This window comes from Camelus ferus, chromosome 25 (genome assembly GCF_009834535.1).
Source record: "Camelus ferus isolate YT-003-E chromosome 25, BCGSAC_Cfer_1.0, whole genome shotgun sequence".
NCBI classification, from domain to species: Eukaryota; Metazoa; Chordata; class Mammalia; order Artiodactyla; family Camelidae; genus Camelus; species Camelus ferus.
In genome coordinates, this window is record NC_045720.1 from 31,382,469 (window position 1) to 31,401,553 (window position 19,085).

The 19,085-nt window shown below is 35.2% G+C and overlaps 2 protein-coding genes across 12 annotated transcripts in view; one reads left to right on the forward strand and one right to left on the reverse strand.

The window, feature by feature from the left end:
- VPS13B (vacuolar protein sorting 13 homolog B) overlaps positions 1-16,157 on the reverse strand; it is a 627,764-nt gene extending 611,607 nt beyond the window's left edge. For 9 of the 11 annotated variants that reach the window (XR_004315275.1, XM_032468222.1, XM_032468224.1 and 6 more), the window contains exon 1: positions 15,325-15,471. Coding sequence is in view for 10 of the 11 variants with exons in the window: in XM_032468222.1 (XP_032324113.1) it covers positions 15,325-15,471 (147 nt within the window). In the remaining variant the exon portion in view is untranslated. Of the gene's footprint in view, positions 1-15,324; positions 15,504-15,779; positions 15,907-15,926 lie in introns of those variants that run through there. The other 2 variants (XM_032468218.1, XM_032468219.1) reach the window with 2 other exon arrangements.
- Positions 15,501-17,530, forward strand: LOC116659843. Its single transcript, XM_032467886.1, has 5 exons — positions 15,501-15,533; positions 15,688-15,876; positions 15,932-16,300; positions 16,389-16,445; positions 16,863-17,530. The coding sequence occupies exons 1-5, from the start codon at positions 15,501-15,503 to the stop codon at positions 16,902-16,904; spliced, it is 690 nt and encodes a 229-aa protein (XP_032323777.1). The 3' UTR covers positions 16,905-17,530.
- The last annotated feature ends 1,555 nt before the right edge of the window (positions 17,531-19,085 follow it).

Below are 19,085 nucleotides of genomic sequence, written 5' to 3' on the forward strand. Positions count from 1 at the left end.
CACATAAAAAAAGATTATACATCATGACTAAGAGGGGTTCATCCCAGGGACACAAGGCTGGTTCAACATACGCAAATCAATCAGTGTAATACATCACATCAACAAGAGAAAGGACAAAAACCACATGATCATCTCAATCGATGCAGAAAAAGCATTTTGTAAAATTCAACACCCATTTATGATAAAAACTCTCGCCAAAGTGGGTATAGAGGGAACATATCTCAACATAATAAAAGCTATATATGACAAACCTACAGCCAGCATAGTACTCAACGGGGAAAAACTCAAAAGCGTCCCACTAAAATCTGGGACAAGACAAGGATGCCCACTATCACCACTCCTATTCAACATAGTCCTGGAAGTCCTAGCCACAGCAGTCAGGCAAGAGAAAGAAATAAAAGGGATCCAAATTGGAAAAGAAGAGGTAAAAGTGTCATTATATGCTGATGACATGTTACTATATATAGAAAACCCTAAAAGGTCCACACAAAAGCTACTAGAGCTCATTGAAGAATTCAGCAAGGTAGCAGGTTACAAAATTAACGTTCAAAAATCAGTTGCATTTCTTTACACTAACGATAAATCAACAGAAGAAGAAAGTAAAGAATCAATCCCCTTTAAAATAGCACCCAAAGTAATAAAATATCTGGGAATAAATCTAACCAATGACGTGAAAGACTTATACACAGAAAACTATAAACCATTGATGAAGGAAATTAAAGAAGACTTTAAAAAATGGAAAGATATTCCATGCTCTTGGATTGGAAGAATCAATATTGTTAAAATGGTCACAATGCCCAAGGCAATCTACAGATTTAATGCAATCCCTATCCAATTACCCAGGACATATTTCACAGAACTAGAAAAAATCATAATAAAATTCATATGGAACCATCAAAGACCTAGAATTGCCAAAGCATTACTGAAGAGAAAGAAAGAGGCTGGAGGAATAACTCTCCCAGACTTCAGACAACACTATAGAGCTACAGTCATCAAAACAGCATGGTATTGGTACAAAAACAGACATATAGACAAATGGAACAGAATAGAGAGCCCAGAAATGAACCCACAAACTTCTGGTCAACTCATCTTTGACAAAGGAGGCAAGAATATACATTGGAATAAAGACAGTCTCTTCAGCAAATGGTGTTGGGAAAACTGGACAGCAGCATGTAAAACAATGAAGCTAGAACACTCCCTTACACCATACACAAAAATCAACTCAAAATGGATCAAAGACTTAAACATAAGACAAGATACAATAAACTTCCTAGAGGAAAACATAGGCAAAACATTATATGACATACATTTAAAAAATTTTCTCCTAGAAGAAATAAAAGCAAGAATAAACAAATGGGACCTAATGAAACTTACAAGCTTCTGCACAGCAAAGGAAACCGTAAGTAAAACAAGAAGAAAACCTACGGAATGGGAGAAAATTTTTGCAAGTGAAACCGACAAAGGCTTGATCTCCAGAATATATAAGCAGCTCATACGACTCAATAAGAAAAAAATAAACAACCCAATCCAAAAATGGGCAGAAGACCTAAACAAGCAATTCTCCAAGGAAGACATACAAATGATCAAAAAGCACATGAAAAAATGCTCAATATCACTAATTATCAGAGAAATGCAAATCAAAACTACAATGAGGTATCACCTCACACCAGTCAGAATGGCCATCATTCAAAAATCCACAAATGACAAATGCTGGAGAGGCTGTGGAGAAAGGGGAACCCTCCTACACTGCTGGTGGGAATGCAGTTTGGTGCAGCCACTATGGAAAACAGTGTGGAGATTCCTCAAAAGACTAGGAATAGACTTACCATATGACCCAGGAATCCCACTCCTGGGCTTGTATTTAGAAGGAAATCTACTTCAGGATGACACCTGCACCCCAATGTTCATAGCAGCACTATTTACAATAGCCAAAACATGGAAACAGCCTAAATGTCCATCAACAGGTGACTGGATAAAGAAGAGGTGGTATATTTATACAATGGAATACTACTCAGCCATAAAAACCGACAACATAATGCCATTTGCAGCATCATGGATGCTCCTGGAGAATGTCATTCTAAGTGAAGTAAGCCAGAAAGAGAAAGAAAAGTACCATATGAGATCACTCATATGTGGAATCTAAAAAACAAAAACAAAAACAAACAAACAAACAAAAACAAAGCATAAATAAAGGACAGAAATAGACTCACAGACAGAGAATACAGACTTGTGGTTACCAGAGGGGGTGGAGGGTGGAAGGGATAGACTGGGATTTCAAAATTGTAGAATAGACTACACTGTATAGCACAGGGAAATATACATAAAATGTTATGATAACTCACAGAGAAAAAAATGTGACAATGAGTGTGTATATGTCCATGAATAACTGAAAAATTGTGAACACTGGAATTTGACACAACATTGTAAAATGATTATAAATCAATAAAAAATGTTAAAAAAAAAAAACTAACAGAATAGGATTTTAAGGCAAGTTGAAAGGGGAACTACATTAAAGACAGGAGAATGACCTGACAAAATAAAAACTAAGTATGAAAAATAATTTTATCAAGCTTTACTTAATTAAGGATTGTACCAGGATACTATTTGGTCATAAATTTTAAATATTTGCTGACTGGTTTCCATTATTATTAAAAATAAGTTTCAAAATGGTAACATAAATGTCACCACAATCACTTTATACTAAGTTATTTCACCTTCAGAAAAAATTGGTTACAAATCAACAAAAGTAAATTGTAATCAGATTATATTTCAATCACATTTTTACAGTTACTGTAACTCTACTTGTGAAAGTTAAGAAAATATAAGCTATTCATTCATCCAAGAACTGTTCACCTTGGTTTAGCAACACAGTAGCAATATGGCTAAATATATATATATAATATATATATATAAGTGGATTAAAAAATATAGTACATATATACAATGAAACATTATTACTCAGTCTTTAAAAAGGAAATTCTGTCATATGCTATAATATACCATGAACCTCTAGGACATTGTGTTAAGTGAAATAAGCCAGTCACAAAAAGACAAATACTGTACAATTCCACTTATATATGGTATCTAAAGCAGTCAAATTCTTAGACACAGAACAGTGATTGCCAGAGGCTGGGGTAAGAAAAGGGAAGCAGTTGTTCAGTGGATACAAAGTTTAAGTTTTGGAAGATGAGAAGTTCTAGCGATCTGCTGAGCAACAGTATACAGCATATAGTTATCACTACTGTATATTTTAAAATGGTTAAGATGGTAAATTTACATCATGTGCTTTTTACCACAAAATAAAAATATAAGACAAGACTTAAAAAATTCTGAGTTAGAAGGCTGGAAAATCCTCCCACCAAAAAGCAATGACAAACCTAGACAAAGCTATCAAAAACAATAGCAATCTCAGAAGCAGTAAGGGAAGGCTAGCCTGAGTTCACAACACCAGATGGTACAAGCAACAAAACAGCAGAGCAGCCAGAAAATTAACAAGATAGCCAAAGACGGCCTTGTTATGACCTGTCGCTGGTAGTATGTGAAGCTATATGGACGTGCCAGCTTGTGCTTACTTAGAAGACACTGCAGAGACCCCTAACAATCTACTCATGGTCAACCAAGAACTTGTGTAAACACAGTAAGTTAAAAAATGGGTCAGATTTGTAGACTCCTTGACGTTTGAAAGCATTATCCAGTACATGCATCTGTCCACACCAAAGAGTAGAAACTTTATTGGTTCAAAAGTTTAAACAACTTCTAGCCAATCACTGGCTGATGACTCAGTTATAGTGACCCAAGAGCAATCCCTAGATATCCAAGCATAAAAGCAAAGCATTTGGGGAGAAAAAAGAAAACTGAGCAGAGACATCAGAGGCCATACACTGCAAGGGAAACTGACAATAAAAATTTACTCCAGGCAAGTGACTAAACAGATAATGAACCAACAGCAACAACAACAACAAAAAAATTCCTTGGAGAGAAGAAATCAGAGTCAGAGTTGCTATAACATACTACCCAAAATGTCTAGTTTTCAACCAAAAATATGAAACATGAAAAGCATACAAAGTAATCAAATAGAAATTATTTCTGAGTATGCTCAAAGCATCTATCAAAAATATGTTCAAAGAAATAAAGAGAGCCATATTTAAATAATTAAAGGAACATATGACAACAATGATTCATCAAATAGAAACTACCAAGAATGAGACAGAAATTACAAAAAAGATACTAAATGCAAACTTCGGAGTTAAAAGTACAATAAATAAAACTTCACTAAAAGAGCTCAATATCAGATCTGAGCTGGCAGAAGAAAAAAATCAGCAAACCTACATCCAGACACAACAGAGCAAAAATTTTGAAAGCCAGAGATGAAAAGAAAATCTTGAAAGCAGAAACAGAAAATCAACTTGTCACACAAAAGGAAACTCTTAGCAGATTAAAAGCTAACTTCTCATTACAAACAATAAGGCAAGAAGGCAGTGAGATTACGTGTTTAAATAACAAAAGAAAATAATTATCAACCAAAAATTCTATATCCAGCAAAAGTATCCTTCAAAAAAGAAGGCAAGATAAAGGCATACCCAAATAAACTAAGTCTCAGATAATTCATTGCTAACAGAAGTTCTTCAGACTGAAAGGAAGTAATACCAGGTTGTAATTCAAAACCACATAAAGAGCATTATTAAAAGTATTTATGTATATAATAATTAAAGGACAGTATAAATGTCTTTTTCTTCCATTTTCTGATTCAAAAGGCAATTATATAAAACAATTATACAATTGTAATATTGGATTTGTAACAGAGAAATGCAATATACCTGACAGTAACACAAAAGAGGCAGAAGAAATGGAGCTATGGTGAAGAGTTTCCATATTTAAATGGAATAAAGTTAGCATTAATCTCAAATAGACTGATAAATTAGATGCATATTATAATCCTCTAAGCAATCACTAAGAAAATAACTCAAAAATAATTTAAAAATTAAAGGAATTAAAATGAAACATTAAAAATATTTAATATAAAAGAAGGCAGCAAAGGATTATGAAAAAAACAAAAAAGACATGAGACACAGAAAATAGCAAAATGGTAGGCAGAAATCTAACCATATGAACAAAAACATCAAATGAGAAAAGATTAAATGTTCCAATCAAAAGGCAAAGATCGTCAAACTGGATTTTAAAAACTAGTAATATCTGACTACATGCTCTCCACAAAAGACATCCTTTAGATTCAAAAGCCACAAATAGGTTGAAAATAAGATAAAAAACTATTTTTTCATAATTTTACTGTACCTTATTTCTGTATAGATACAGATAACAGATTAGTAGTTGCCAGAGGCAAAGAGGATAGGAAGTGGGTGAAATGGGTAAAGGGAGTCAAAGATGCAAACTTCCAGTTATAAAATACCTGGAATATAATGAACAGCATGGTGAATATAGTTAATAATACTGTATTGCATATTTGAAAGGTGGTGAGAGAGTAAATCTTAAGAAGTTCTCATCATAATAAAAAAAAAGATTTTTTAACTGTATGGTGACAGAACTTTTAACTGGACTTACTTTGGTGATCATTTTGCAATATATACAAATATCAAATCATTACACTGTACACTCAAAACTAATATAACACTGTATGTCAATTATACCTCAATAAAAAAATGAATAAACAAGATCCCAGGAAATCATGTGATCCAGTTGCTTGTCTTGAATACCTCAAATCAGCATATTTTCTTGCTATTTAGGGAAATGGTATGGGATTCTATTTTACATAGAGAATTTTAAGTTCTATGATCTTAATTTCCAACAGTGTTTTCCCCTGTTTTTCATGACTCTTCTCCAATGGAAATAAGTAGCAATTAAAAATAATTTATCCCAGTCGTAAGTTGAATTTACAATTAACCAGATGAAATTTTAAAGAGCTGTGGAAGCCAAATAACATGGCTATAAAACTTTCAAACAGTATGCTAACCAGGCTTGAAGAAACACAAAGGAAAAGTGCTAACACAGTTTAAAAAGCAGTATACAGAGGGGAAAAAGAAAAAAAAAAGATGTTTCATGCAATCAGTAAACCATAGAGCTAGAGTAATTATACTATTATCGGACAAAACAGACTTTTAAGAAGAAAAAAAAAGTTACTAAACATAACATGGGACACTTTATGATAGAGGGTCAACTGAAGAAAAAAACACAAAACATACACGACCATAGCAAGAGAGCCCCAAAATACATAAAGCAAAAACTGAAAAGAGAAGTAGGTAATTCAATACTAATCATAAAGACTTTCCAAAAAAGCCAAGAGAGGGCCCAGAAAGCCAGGGATCTTCAAAGCCTTTTCAGCACTTTTCTTTGGCCAGGGAGAGGAAGCAGCTGCTGACATTACTAGGAAGTTGGAGAAACAGAAGAAAAGCTTGAAGAAGGAAAAGAAAAGGCTAGCTGCAATCACCCTGGCATCGTCACATAATAGCAGCAGTACTCTGGAGGAGTGTGAGGAGACAAGTGAAAGACCCAAAAAGAAGAAAAAGCAAAAGCCCCAGGAGGCTCCTCCAGAAAATGGAATGTAAGACCCAACTGTCTCTTTCTCCAAACCCAAGAAAAAGAATCTTTTTCCAAAGAGAAGCTGGTTAGTAGTGATCTTGAAGAGACAGCTGGGAGCTTTAGTCTTCCTAAGAGGAAGAAATCTTTCCCCAAAGAGGAACCAGTTATTGACCTTGAAGAATCAGGAAATAAGAGTGTCCCCGAGAAACAGAAAAAGCTCCAAAAGCTATCCCAGCAAGATTAGGATGGACGTTTCCTAGGGGGGTATAACTTGCATAAGTATTTCCCAATCCATCCTCTATTTCCCAATAAAAATAAAAACAAGTTCACAGTTGAAAAAGAAAAAAAAAGACCTCACTTACAGTAATGAAGAAAACAATAGACATAAAAATCAAAGATATAGAAGACACATGGAACATTTATAAAAATAGACCATACACTGGGTCATAAATTATAATGGATCAAAATCATACAGAGAATGTGCTGACCAAAATGGAATTAAATTAGAAATCAGTAACAGAAAGATAATTAACTATTCCCTAAATGTTTGAAAATTAAGCAACATATTTCTAAATAACCCATGGGTTAAAGAAGAAATCAAATGGAATTTTTAAAATTTTAACTGAATAATAATTAAAAGAAAACATATAAAATTCTGTGTGACAAATCTAAATAGAGGGTTAAAGAGAAATTTATAGCATTCAATGCATGTATTTGAGCAGAAAAAGGTTGAAGAAAATAAATAACCTAAGCTTCCACCTCAAGAAGCTAGAGAAAACACTAGCAAATCATATCCAAAGAAGGAAGACAGAAATTATTAAAAATAAGAGCAAAAATACATAACAAAGCAGAAATACAATAGAAAAAAAAACAATGAAGTTGGTTCTTTGTAAATATTAATAAAGCCTTAGCAATACTGGTGAAGAAAATACAAATTACTAATATCAGCAATGAAAAGAGGATATTAACAGCTCCTAGATTTTTTTTTGAGGTGACGTTAAAATGAAAAAAAAAAAAAAAACTCAACCTTGTACTTTTAAATATGACAACTTTGAGCAGAGACAGGCAAATTTTTTCAGTAAGGAACAGATAGTAAATATTTAAGACTTTTGCAAATCATACAGACTCTGTTCCAGCTACTTAACTCTGTCATTTTAGTTTGCCAAGGCAGCCACAGACAATATGTAGACAAATGAGAATAGCTGTGCTCCAATAAAATTTTATTTACAAAAGTATTCCCACGCCATTGTCTGCTGATGCCTGGTTTTGAGGAAATGGAGAAGTTCCTCGAAAAACCTAACTAACCAAAACTAACAAAAGGATAAACAGAAATCTAAATAGTCCCATATTTGTTAAAGTAAATCAGGAATTAAAAACTTTCCAACTAAGAAAATTCCTGACCCACATGACTTCAAGATTAAATTCTTCCTAACATTTAAAAAATTAGTAAAAGAAGAAAGTTGGAGATTTCACATTTCCTGATTTCAAAATTTACTACAAAGTTATGGTAATCAAAACAATGGTCTATTGACATAAAGACAGATATACAGACCAATGGAACTGTATTCAGAGCCCAGAAATAAACCCTCCTATCTATGGCCAATTGATTTTTCACGACAGGTGCCAAGACCATTCAACAGGTAAAGGACAGTCTTCAACAAATGGTGCTGAGAAAATTGACTAACCACATGTAAAAACAAATGGAGTTGGATCCTTGCACCATACACAAAAATGCAAAACGTAGCAAATACTTAAATGTGAGAGCTAAAACTATAGAACACTTAGAAGAAAATATAAGGGAAAAGCTTCCTGACACTGGATTTGCCACTGACTTCTTGGATATAACATGAAAAGCCTAAGCATCAAAAGAAAAAATTTTAAGTTAGACTTTATCAAAGTTTAAAATTTTAGTTCTTCAAAGGATACCATCAACAAAGTCAAAAGGCAACCCAAATTGGGAGAAGATGCTCACAAATCATATATGATAAGGGATTGATATCTAGACTATATAAATAATTCCTACAATTAACAAAAAAAAATTTTTAATGGACAAAGGACTTGAATACATTTCTCCAAAGAAGATATGCAAACAACCAATGGCACATGGGAAGATGCTCAACATCTCCATCATTAAGGAAATGTAAATTAAAACCATAATGAGATAACATTTCACATCCATTAGGATGGCAATAATCAAAAAAAAAAAAAAAAAGTGTTGGTGAGGACATGGAACAACTAGAACCCCTGTGCATTGCTGGTAAGAATATAAAATGGTTTAGCTGCTGTGGAAAACAGTATGTCAATTCCTCAAAAAATTAAAAGGAATTACCATGCAATCTATCAAATTCCACTTGTGGATGTGTACTCAAAAAAAACTGAAAGCAGAGACTCACACAGGTATTTGTATACCCACAGCAGCATTACTCACAATAGCCAAAAGGTGGAAGCAACCCAAATGTGCACTGACAAATGAACAAAATGTTGTATGTACACACAATGGAATATTATTTAGCTTTAAAAAAAGAAACTCTGACACATGCTATAATATGGATGAATCTTGAACACATTGTGCTAAGTGAAATAAGCTGGCCACAAAAAGATAAATATTGTATGTTTACCCTTACGAGGTATTAAAATAGTCAAATTCATAAAGACATAAGGTAGAATTGTGCTTGCCAGGGGCTAGGGACTTAGTGCTTAGTGAGTATAGAGGTTCAGTTTGAGAAACTGAAAAGTTCTGGTGACGGCTGCACGACAATATAAATATAATCAATGATGCAGATCTGTATAATCAAAAATGATTAACTAGTCCTTCTCAAACTCTTACAGACAATTGGAAAGGAGGGAATACCTCCAAACTCATTCTATGAAGCCACCATCACCCTGATACCAAAACCAGGCAAAGACACTAACAAAAAAGAGAATTATAGGCCAGTATCATTGATGAACATAGACGCCAAAATTCTCACCAAAATTTTAGCAAACAGAATCCAACAACACATAAAAAAGATTATACATCATGATCAAGTGGGGTTAATCCCAGGGACACAAGGCTGGTTCAACAAACGCAAATCAATCAGTGTAATACATCACATCAACAAGAGAAAGGACAAAAACCACATGCATCTCAATAGATGCAGAAAAAGCATTTTGTAAAATTCAACACCCATTTATGATAAAAACTCTCATCAAAGTGGGTATAGAGGGAACATATCTCAGCATAATAAAAACTATATATGACAAACCTACAGCCAGCATAGTACTCAATGGTGAAAAACTCAAAAGCTTCCCACTAAAATCTGGGACAAGACAAGGATGCCCACTATCACCACTCCTATTCAACATAGTCCTGGAAGTCCTAGCCACAGCAATCAGGCCAGAGAGAGAAATAAAAGGATCCAAATTGGAAAAGAAGAGGTAAAAGTGTCACTATGTGCCAATGACATGTTACTATATATAGAAAACCCACACAAAAACTGCTAAAGCTGACTGAAGAATTCAGCAAGGTAGCAGGATACAAGATTAAAGTTCAAAAATCAGTTGCATTTTACACTAACGATGAATCAACAGAAAAAGAAAGTAAAGAAACAATCCCCTTTAAAATAGCACCCAAAGTAATAAAATATCTAGGAATAAATCTAACCAATGACGTGAAAGACTTATACACAGAAAACTATAAACCAATGATGAAGGAAATTAAAGAAGACTTAAAAAAATGGAAAGATATCCCACGCTCTTGGATTGGAAGAATCAATATTGTTAAAATGGTCACAATGCCCAAGGCAATCTACAGATTTAATGCAATCCCTATCCAATTACCCAGGACATATTTCACAGAACTAGAAAAAATCATAATAAAATTCATATGGAACCATCAAAGACCTAGAATTACCAAAGCATTACTGAAGAGAAAGAAAGAGGCTGGAGGAATAACTCTCCCAGACTTCAGACAACACTATAGAGCTACAGTCATCAAAACAGCATGGTATTGGTACAAAAACAGACATATAGACAAATGGAACAGAATAGAGAGCCCAGAAATGAACCCACAAACTTCTGGTCAACTCATATTCGACAAAGGAGGCAAGAATATACAATGGAACAAAGACAGTCTCTTCAGCAAATGCTATTGGCAAAACTGGACAGCAGCATGTAAAACAATGAAGCTAGAACACTCCCTTACACCATACACAAAAATCAACTCAAAATGGATCAAAGACTTAAACATAAGACAAGATACAATAAACCTCCTAGAGGAAAATATAGGCAAAACATTATCTGACATACATTTAAAAAATTTTCTCCTAGAAGAAATAAAAGCAAGAATAAACAAATGGGACCTAATGAAATTTACAAGCTTCTGCACAGCAAAGGAAACCATAAGTAAAACAAAAAGACAACCTATGGAATGGGAGAAAATTTTTGCAAATGAAACCAACAAAGGCTTGATCTCCAGAATATATAAGCAGCTCATACAACTCAATAAGAAGAAAATAAACAACCCAATCCAAAAATGGGCAGAAGACCTAAACAAGCAATTCTCCAAGGAAGACATACAAATGATCAATAGACACATGAAAAAATGCTCAATATCACTATCAGAGAAATGCAAATCAAAACTACAATGAGGCATCACCTCACACCAGCCAGAATGGCCGTCATTCAAAAATCCACAAATGACAAATGCTGGAGAGGCTGTGGAGAAAAGGGAACCCTCCTACACTGCTGGTGGGAATGCAGTTTGGTACAGCCACTGTGGAAAACAGTATGGAGATTCCTCAAAAGACCAGGAATGAATTTACCATACGACCCAGGAATCCCGCTCCTGGGCATATATCCAGAAGGAACCCTACTTCAGGATGACACCTGCATCCCAATGTTCATAGCAGCATTATTTACAATAGTCAAGACATGGAAACAGCCTAAATGTCCATCAACAGGTGACTGGATAAAGAAGATGTGGTATATTTATACAATGGAATACTATTCAGCCATAAAAAACAACAACATAACGCCATTTGCAGCAACATGGATGCTCCTGGAGAATGTCATTCTAAGTGAAGTAAGCCAGAAAGAAAAGTACCATATGAGATCACTCATATGTGGAATCTAAAAAAAAAAAACCACAAAGCATAAATACAGAACAGAAATAGACTCATAGACATAGAATACAGACTTGTGGTTGCCAAGGGGGTGGGGGGTGGGAAGACATAGACTGGGATTTCAAAATTGTAGAATAGATAAACAAGATTATACTGTAGAGCACAGGGAAATATATACAAGATGTTATGGGAGCTCACAGAGAAAGGAATGTGACAATATATATATATATGTTCATGTATAATTGAAAAATTGTGCTCTACACTGGAATTTGACACAACATTGTAAAATGATTATTAATCAATAAAAAAGTTTTTTAAAAAAGAAATAAAAGGGAAAGCTTTTATTAACTTCCAAATAGAGGGTAAATGTAAAAAATAAATACCATGAAAAATGATTAAAATGGTAAATTTTATGATACATATATTTCACTACACACAAAAAACTCCCTAATAATACCAATCTTACTCAAACTCTTCCAGGAATTATGAAAAGAGAAAAATAGTTCAAATAATTTAGTGAGGCCAAGGCCAACAAATCTATCATAATCAAAATCTGATAAGGACATTACAAGAAAAGAAAATTACAAACCAGTAACACACGTAAACATAGATGAAAGAAAACTAACCAAAAACTTAACAAATGGAATCCAACCATATATAAAAAGGATAATACATAATACATAGGGGTTATTCCAGGAATGCAAACTCCATCTGAAAACTGAATGAAATTCACATTAAAAAAATACAGTATCAATTCATTAAATATAATACTTGATAAAATTCAACACCTACTCATGGTTTTAAAAACTTGTTGGAAAACCAGGAATAGAAGCACATTCCCTCAGAGGGGAAGGCATAACTCAAGTGGCAGAGGCATGCTTAGCATGCACAAGATCCTGGGTTCATTCCTCAGTACCTTCTCTAAAAAATAAATAAACCTAATTACCTTCCCCCACCCACAAAAAAATAAATAAATAAATAAATAAAAATTTGAAAAAAAAAAAAAAGAAGCACATTCCCTCAACCCAATAAAGAGTATTTACACCTAACAATGTACTTACTGGTAAAATACTAAATGTCCCACTGAAGTTGGGAACAAAGAATGTATTTTCAAGATCTCTACTCCACAGTACAATAATGAAAGAAAAATAAAAGGTTTAATCACTGGAAAGAAAAATGTAAAACTGTCATTATTTGCAGATGACATGATTGTGTACAGACAATCCAAAAGAATCCACCAAAAAGTATTGGACAAATCTGAAAGGCCACTGGAAAAGTCAATATATTAAAAATCAGCTGTATTTCTATGTACTGGTAACAAGTAATTAGAAAATGGAATTTTCAAAAAATAAATAATCTTGCTCATAACATCAAAAAACAGAGAGAAAATCTGATGAAACATGTAAAATCTCTCTGAAAACTTCACTGCTAAGAAAAAGTAAAGACCTAAAAACACAGAAAGCAATGTCCTGAACACAAACTGAAAAACACAATAGTATGTCAGTCAGCACAATTTATGCTAAGGTTAATTCCTCCCAAATTAATCTATTGATTCAATGTAATCTCAATAAAAACATCAATGGGTTTCCCTTTTTTGGGGGGAAATTCAAAATGGGTTTCCCTTTTTTGGGGGGGAAATTCAAAATGGGTTTCCCTTTTTTGGGGGGGAAATTCAAAAATTTATGAAATTAAAATATATATGAAAATGCAAAGGATTTACAATAGCTACGACAATCTTGAAGTAAAAAAGAACAAAACTGTACAAATTACACTATGAGATATCAAGACTTACTGTAAAAGATAGTATGATAGTGACACAAGAATGGACAGTCCACTGAACAGATAAGGAGTTCAAAACAAATTCACACACATATGACAACCTGACTTATAGCAAAGACTTATTGAAAATTCAGTAGCGAAAGAATTTCAAAAATCGTGTGGATCAGTTGAGTGGATTAACGGGGGAAAAAAAAAAGAATCTTGACCTTTACTTTACATATGCAGAAAAATTAATTTCACATGACTCATAAATACAATAAAGCTGCTAAAAGAAAATATAGGAAAATAATGTTCTTGGAATAAGCAAAGATTTCTTAAACAAGACATGAGAAGTAAACCATAAAGGAAAAGATTGATAAACTGGACCTCAATAAAATTATAAACTTCTGCTCATCAAAAGACACTTCTAAGAGAGTAAAAACACAAGCCATAGATTGGGGAAAATACTATAAAATACTTTTATAAATACTACAAATAATACTATAAATTTTATAAATACTATAAAATCTAGCAGAGGACTCATTTCCAAAATATATTAAGAACTCCTACAAATCAGTAAGAAAAAAGGCCAAAAGAAAAACCAATTTCAATTTTTTTTAAAAAGGGAAAAGAATTAGAGACTTTACAAAAGAGGATATCCAAATAGCTAATAAGAAGAACATGAAAAAGTGCTCAACATCATTAGTCATTAGGGAAATACAATTTTAAATTACAATGAGGTACCACTACACAACTGCCAAAAAGGCTAAAAATAACAAACTTATCAGGTAACAGCAAAAACCTGAAGTAACTGGAACTCTCATACACTGTTGATGAGAATGTTAATTGGTACTACCACACCAGAAAACTATTTGGCAGTTAAATATATGCCTACCTAGGTATGCAACTAAGGGATATCAATACCTATGTCCAAATACAAGAATGTTCATAAGAGCTTTCTTCATAATAGCCAAAAGTAGAAACAATCCAAATGTACATCAATAGGAAAATAAATACGTAAATGTGGATCTTTATACAATGGAATACTACAAGGCAATACAAAGAATAAACTACAGTTCATACAACGTTGTTAAGATAATCAGCCTTGGAGACAGGAAGGGAAAGGAACCAAGAACATCATTTCTCAGTGTTAACTCTAGATTATTCAATAATAAAGTAGCAGAATATAACTAAAAGTTATTGATAACATCATCATAAGATTGTCTTCACTTATCTCCTAAAAACCAATTGGTCTCTGACTCTTCTGAGTTTCTAAAGATAATTTTTATATCCTCAAGCCTAACAGATGCCTGGCATATGTTAATAATAAATGTACTAAACGAGTTAATAAGTATATGAGCTTTCAATTTACAGTTCATTTGCATCAGATCATTCTCACATTAAAAAAAAAAGAAACTTGAAGAGTAAGAAAGAAGTTTTCAATTATGCTGTCATTCTCAATCAGCGTCTGTCTACTCAGTATTCTGAGGATGCCATGGGTAGTGTCATCTTTCCTACCAAGAAACAGAACTTTCCTCAAGAACTGACCTTACTGTCTTTCCAACCCTTCCATTCCCCAAAAAGGAAAAAAGTAATATAATATCTGGCATCATATTCCTAATTCTAGCAATGTAAATCAGCACATTCGGTAATGCTAGGGAACTGAGTAAACAGAGTGAACAATTCTGACAACAAGAACAAGGAAATTGTTTCCCCATCTGTTGAGACAACTTTTGGGATTCTAACAATCTATCACTAGTAACAAACCATTTTAGAAATATTCTGTAAAGGAAGGTCTCTAGTTTCAGGGTAGCCCAAAATACATTAGCAGAAAAACTAAGTCTTCAAAGCATAAAGTCAAACTTTAGGAAACAAGATTAGTTCTAAACAGCTGAAAATGTTTCCAATCAATGACAGCTACACCACTTACCTGCTCCAGCACATCCAACTTTAACTCGAGCTTGCTGAGAACCACGTCTCCACCCCATAGTGAAAGCTGTAGGTCTGATGGCTTTAAGTTCTTGATGTAGCGATTCACATAGCTCATTAAAATTGGAGTCACGTATGACTCCAGCATCCTTTAAGGTACAGGGGAGTCAAAGTCAGATGCTGAAAAGAGTAAAGACAGAAACATTAGAGGTAACTGAATCGGTAGTGCAGAAGGAAAAAGCACTTCTCAGAAAGGGCTGAAGAGGCCGAAAAGCAAATCCCCACCAAAGCGGCCGCTCGCCTCCTTACAGAAACCGAGAAAATTCAAGTGGACTCTCTGCTCCAGCCCCGACTTCCTCACTAGTACAACTCCCCTGGCGAGGAGTGGGAGAAAAAGGTGGTGACCTGCAGAAAGCGGGACCCCCGGAGTGGGAAAAAGAAGCGAAGCGCGCTTGCCTTTGGCCGCCGCAACGCTACGCCAGCCCAGCCGCCCCACGAGGCCCTCGCCTCCCGGAACCTGGCGGGATCTACCACCGTAGAACCAGAGCCAAAGGCACACCGGCTTCCGCCCCCCGCCTTATTGCACCGTCGTCTGACACTCACGCCAGAGAGTACCGTGGCGTCTCCTCCTCCTCCTCTCGGTACCTGGCACCCGCCCCCGGCGGCGGCGCAGCTCCCGTACGGCGCCACTTCCGGGTGTGCCCCGCTCGGTGCTCGAAACAAACCGTCCGTCCTCCGCCACCACTCGACTCCGCAGCAGGACCGGAGTTCTCAGCCTGGAGCAGTCTCGCAATGCGTCTTCTAGGACACCTCTTGCGCTCGGCGAGCCCGCGTCTCCGCTCCCACCCCGCCAGTGGTTAGGACAAAGCTCTAGGAAGTGCGCGGGGGAGGTGGGCGGACCCGTAAAGTGGAAACACCGGAGATCCGGAAGTGGCGCTCCGGGTAGAGCGGCTGTGGATGGTGGAGGTGGAATCCGGGTAGGGAAGCACGCAGGGCGGATTAGGGAAAGAAAGCGGGTGCTAGCGATTAAAACCCTGAAAAACAGGTGGTTATTATTTTTCTTAGGAAATGGCCTGGGAAGAACTTGGGTTCACTGGCAGAGCAATAGCAATAAGGCTGCAGGTAGGAGAAGGGATTTAAATTTAAATCAAGAGGTTCATTTGCTAGAAAGGAGAAATTGCAGGGATTAGGATATGTGATGTAGGGGAATGCGTTTTGACCAAACGTGTAGACAGGTTCTTGCCTTCTTTTACTTTGATGAAGGAGTGGTTAAATATGGCTAAATAGGCTTTTGTGGAGCGAGGAAGGAATAGTTAAAGAGAAGATTGTGGCTATCCATTGGTCTGATATATGAGACTTAAGAAAAACAGTGGGAATAACAGAAGAAGATAAAAGACCCTTAAAGACAAAATGGGGGGCGGGAGGAGGACAGGTTATGATAGAGAATGAATTCAGAGTTTTTTAGGAGTCAGTGTTGATTTTATTAAGCTGAAATGAATATGTTTTTTAAAATTACCTTTCCTTCTTTTATCTTGCAAGCTAACCAAAGTCAAGAAACTCGGAAACATACACTTGGCATAAAGGGATACCATGGGACATGCTGCCTTTTTTTTTTTTTAATCTGTATTTCCTATTTTGGGTAACTTCTGAAGAAAACACCTACCACTGCATTTTGAAAATAGACTTTCCTTATAAAGTTATTAAAATACCCACCTTGGTTGATGCATTTAAAGTTCATGAGTAAATTCCTAAAACTCTTTGCTAGAATTAAGATTATGATTTCTTGAAAGTATTTTAAAAACTGCGGTAGGAAAGAGGCATAAGTGAGGATGCCAAGGTGTTTAGATCTGTTTTGCTAATGAAAACAATGAACTAAGTTTCAAAAAGGAAGAGGAGGGGGAGGTGTTCGAGAAAGAGGAAGGAAGGAAAAGAAAGAGAAGTGGCTAATTGCTAACTCAGAGCAACTGTCCTCAGGGAAAGCTTTGATGAATAACCCAAATAATTTGAGTCTTATTAAAATCTGCAAAGTCACCTAACTAAATTATCCAAGTAATTTCTTAGTTATGTGCTTCACTTGAAAAGTGAACGGGTTGAAGCCATGACTCAAGAGGTTATAATATGAATGCTTCCTCTAATTGTAAGAAAGCTGTAGGTGGTCTAGAGCAGGAGCTCCAAATCTAATTTTTCTAGGGAAAGATAAAGGGCTTAGTCTTATTTGTGTGGCAACTTAATAAGTAAGACCAAGGAGTTAAGATAAATTAGCCAGATATTTAAAATAGATTTTTTATTATAATGTATAAACAAAATAATAACTAACCATGGAATACTAAATTTTCTCTTGGCATCAACAAAAAAATTACCAAATTATGCCTTGGAAAAATTATTTGGGCACTTTTTTTTTGTTTGGTTTTAAGAATCAAAAAGTAGTGGTTTTCAACTGTTCTGTGCCCTGTTCTGTAAGCAGTCAAGGTAAATTTAGTTCCTTTTCACTAATGTTTCATTCATTGCTCATGGTTTTTTAATGTCAAATAAGCAGCCTTTTCCAAATCTACTATTATATGTCTTTTTACTGAAAGATTTTTTTTTCAAAAAAAATATCTTTTAAATCTCAAGAAGGCTTTGAGACAGGTTAGGTATACAGGCAATAGTTCTCCAGAGTCAGGTGAAGTTTTTTGCTGTTCTTAATTAATTAACTTAATTTTTTTTAGAGCAGTTGTAGGTTCATGGAAAAATCGTGCTGAAAGTACAGAGTTCCCGTACTCTGTCCCCACACACATACAAACTTCCCCAACACCACAGTGGTACGTTTATTACATTTGATGAACCTACATTGACACATTATCACCCAAAGTCCATAGTTTACGTTAGGATTCACGCTTGGTGGTGTACATTCTGTGTACTTTGACAAAAGTGTGACTTGTATCCATCATATACAGAATAGTATCACTGCCCTAAATATTTTCCATGCCTATTCAACTCTCCCTTCCCCCAGCCTCTGGCAACCACTGAACTTTATACTGTCTCCATAGTTTTGCCTTTTCCAGTGTCATATAGGCAGAATCACAGTATGTAGCCTTTTGAGACTAGCTTCTTTCACTTCGTAATATGCATTTAAGTTTCCTTCATTTCTTTTCATGGCTTGATAGCTCTTTTCTTTTTAGCACTGAATCATATTCCCTTGTGTGGATGTACCACAGTTTATCCATTTACCTACTTAAGAACGTCTTGGCTGCTTCCCAGTTTGGGTAATTATGAATAAAACTGCTATAGATATCCTTATGCAGGTTTTTGTGTGGACATAAGTTTTCAACTCCTTTAGGTAAATGCTAATGAGCACAATTGTTGGATTGTACTGTAATGTTACTGACCAGGGTTCTTGGCCTCCTTAATCAATAGGAATTATAAGAGGTCAGATATGAAATTCAGGTGAGGCTTTACTGGGACTAGTGCACAAGGGAGCGAAGACAAGTAACAAGTTTGCTTGCTCAGGCTTGTCAACACTGAGCCTTCAGAAATTCATTAATTACAATTTAGGTTTTCCTACCCTGACACTGGTTTCCTAGGAGGTTTCTGCTCATGGGTTTCTGCTGTGTTAAGGTGTGATTCTCTGTATTCACCTGTCTCCAATTTGGGGAGCAGTGGTTTGCCCTGTGATCTCACTTCTCTGATGGATCTAAGAAGAATTGGTGGTATTTCAGATTGTTCAGCTTTTGATTTGTTAAGATGGAGTGGCAACTTCTGAGCTACTCATATACTAGACCA

Bases quoted from the DNA above. Each gene is read 5' to 3' on its own strand.
- LOC116659843 (XM_032467886.1), top strand. From the start codon at position 15,501: ATGCTGAAAAGAGTAAAGACAGAAACATTAGAG. The intron at 15,534-15,687 runs GTAACTGAATCG...CTTCCTCACTAG, and splicing joins TAAAGACAGAAACATTAGAG to TACAACTCCCCTGGCGAGGA. The intron at 15,877-15,931 runs GCACACCGGCTT...CACTCACGCCAG, and splicing joins CCGTAGAACCAGAGCCAAAG to AGAGTACCGTGGCGTCTCCT.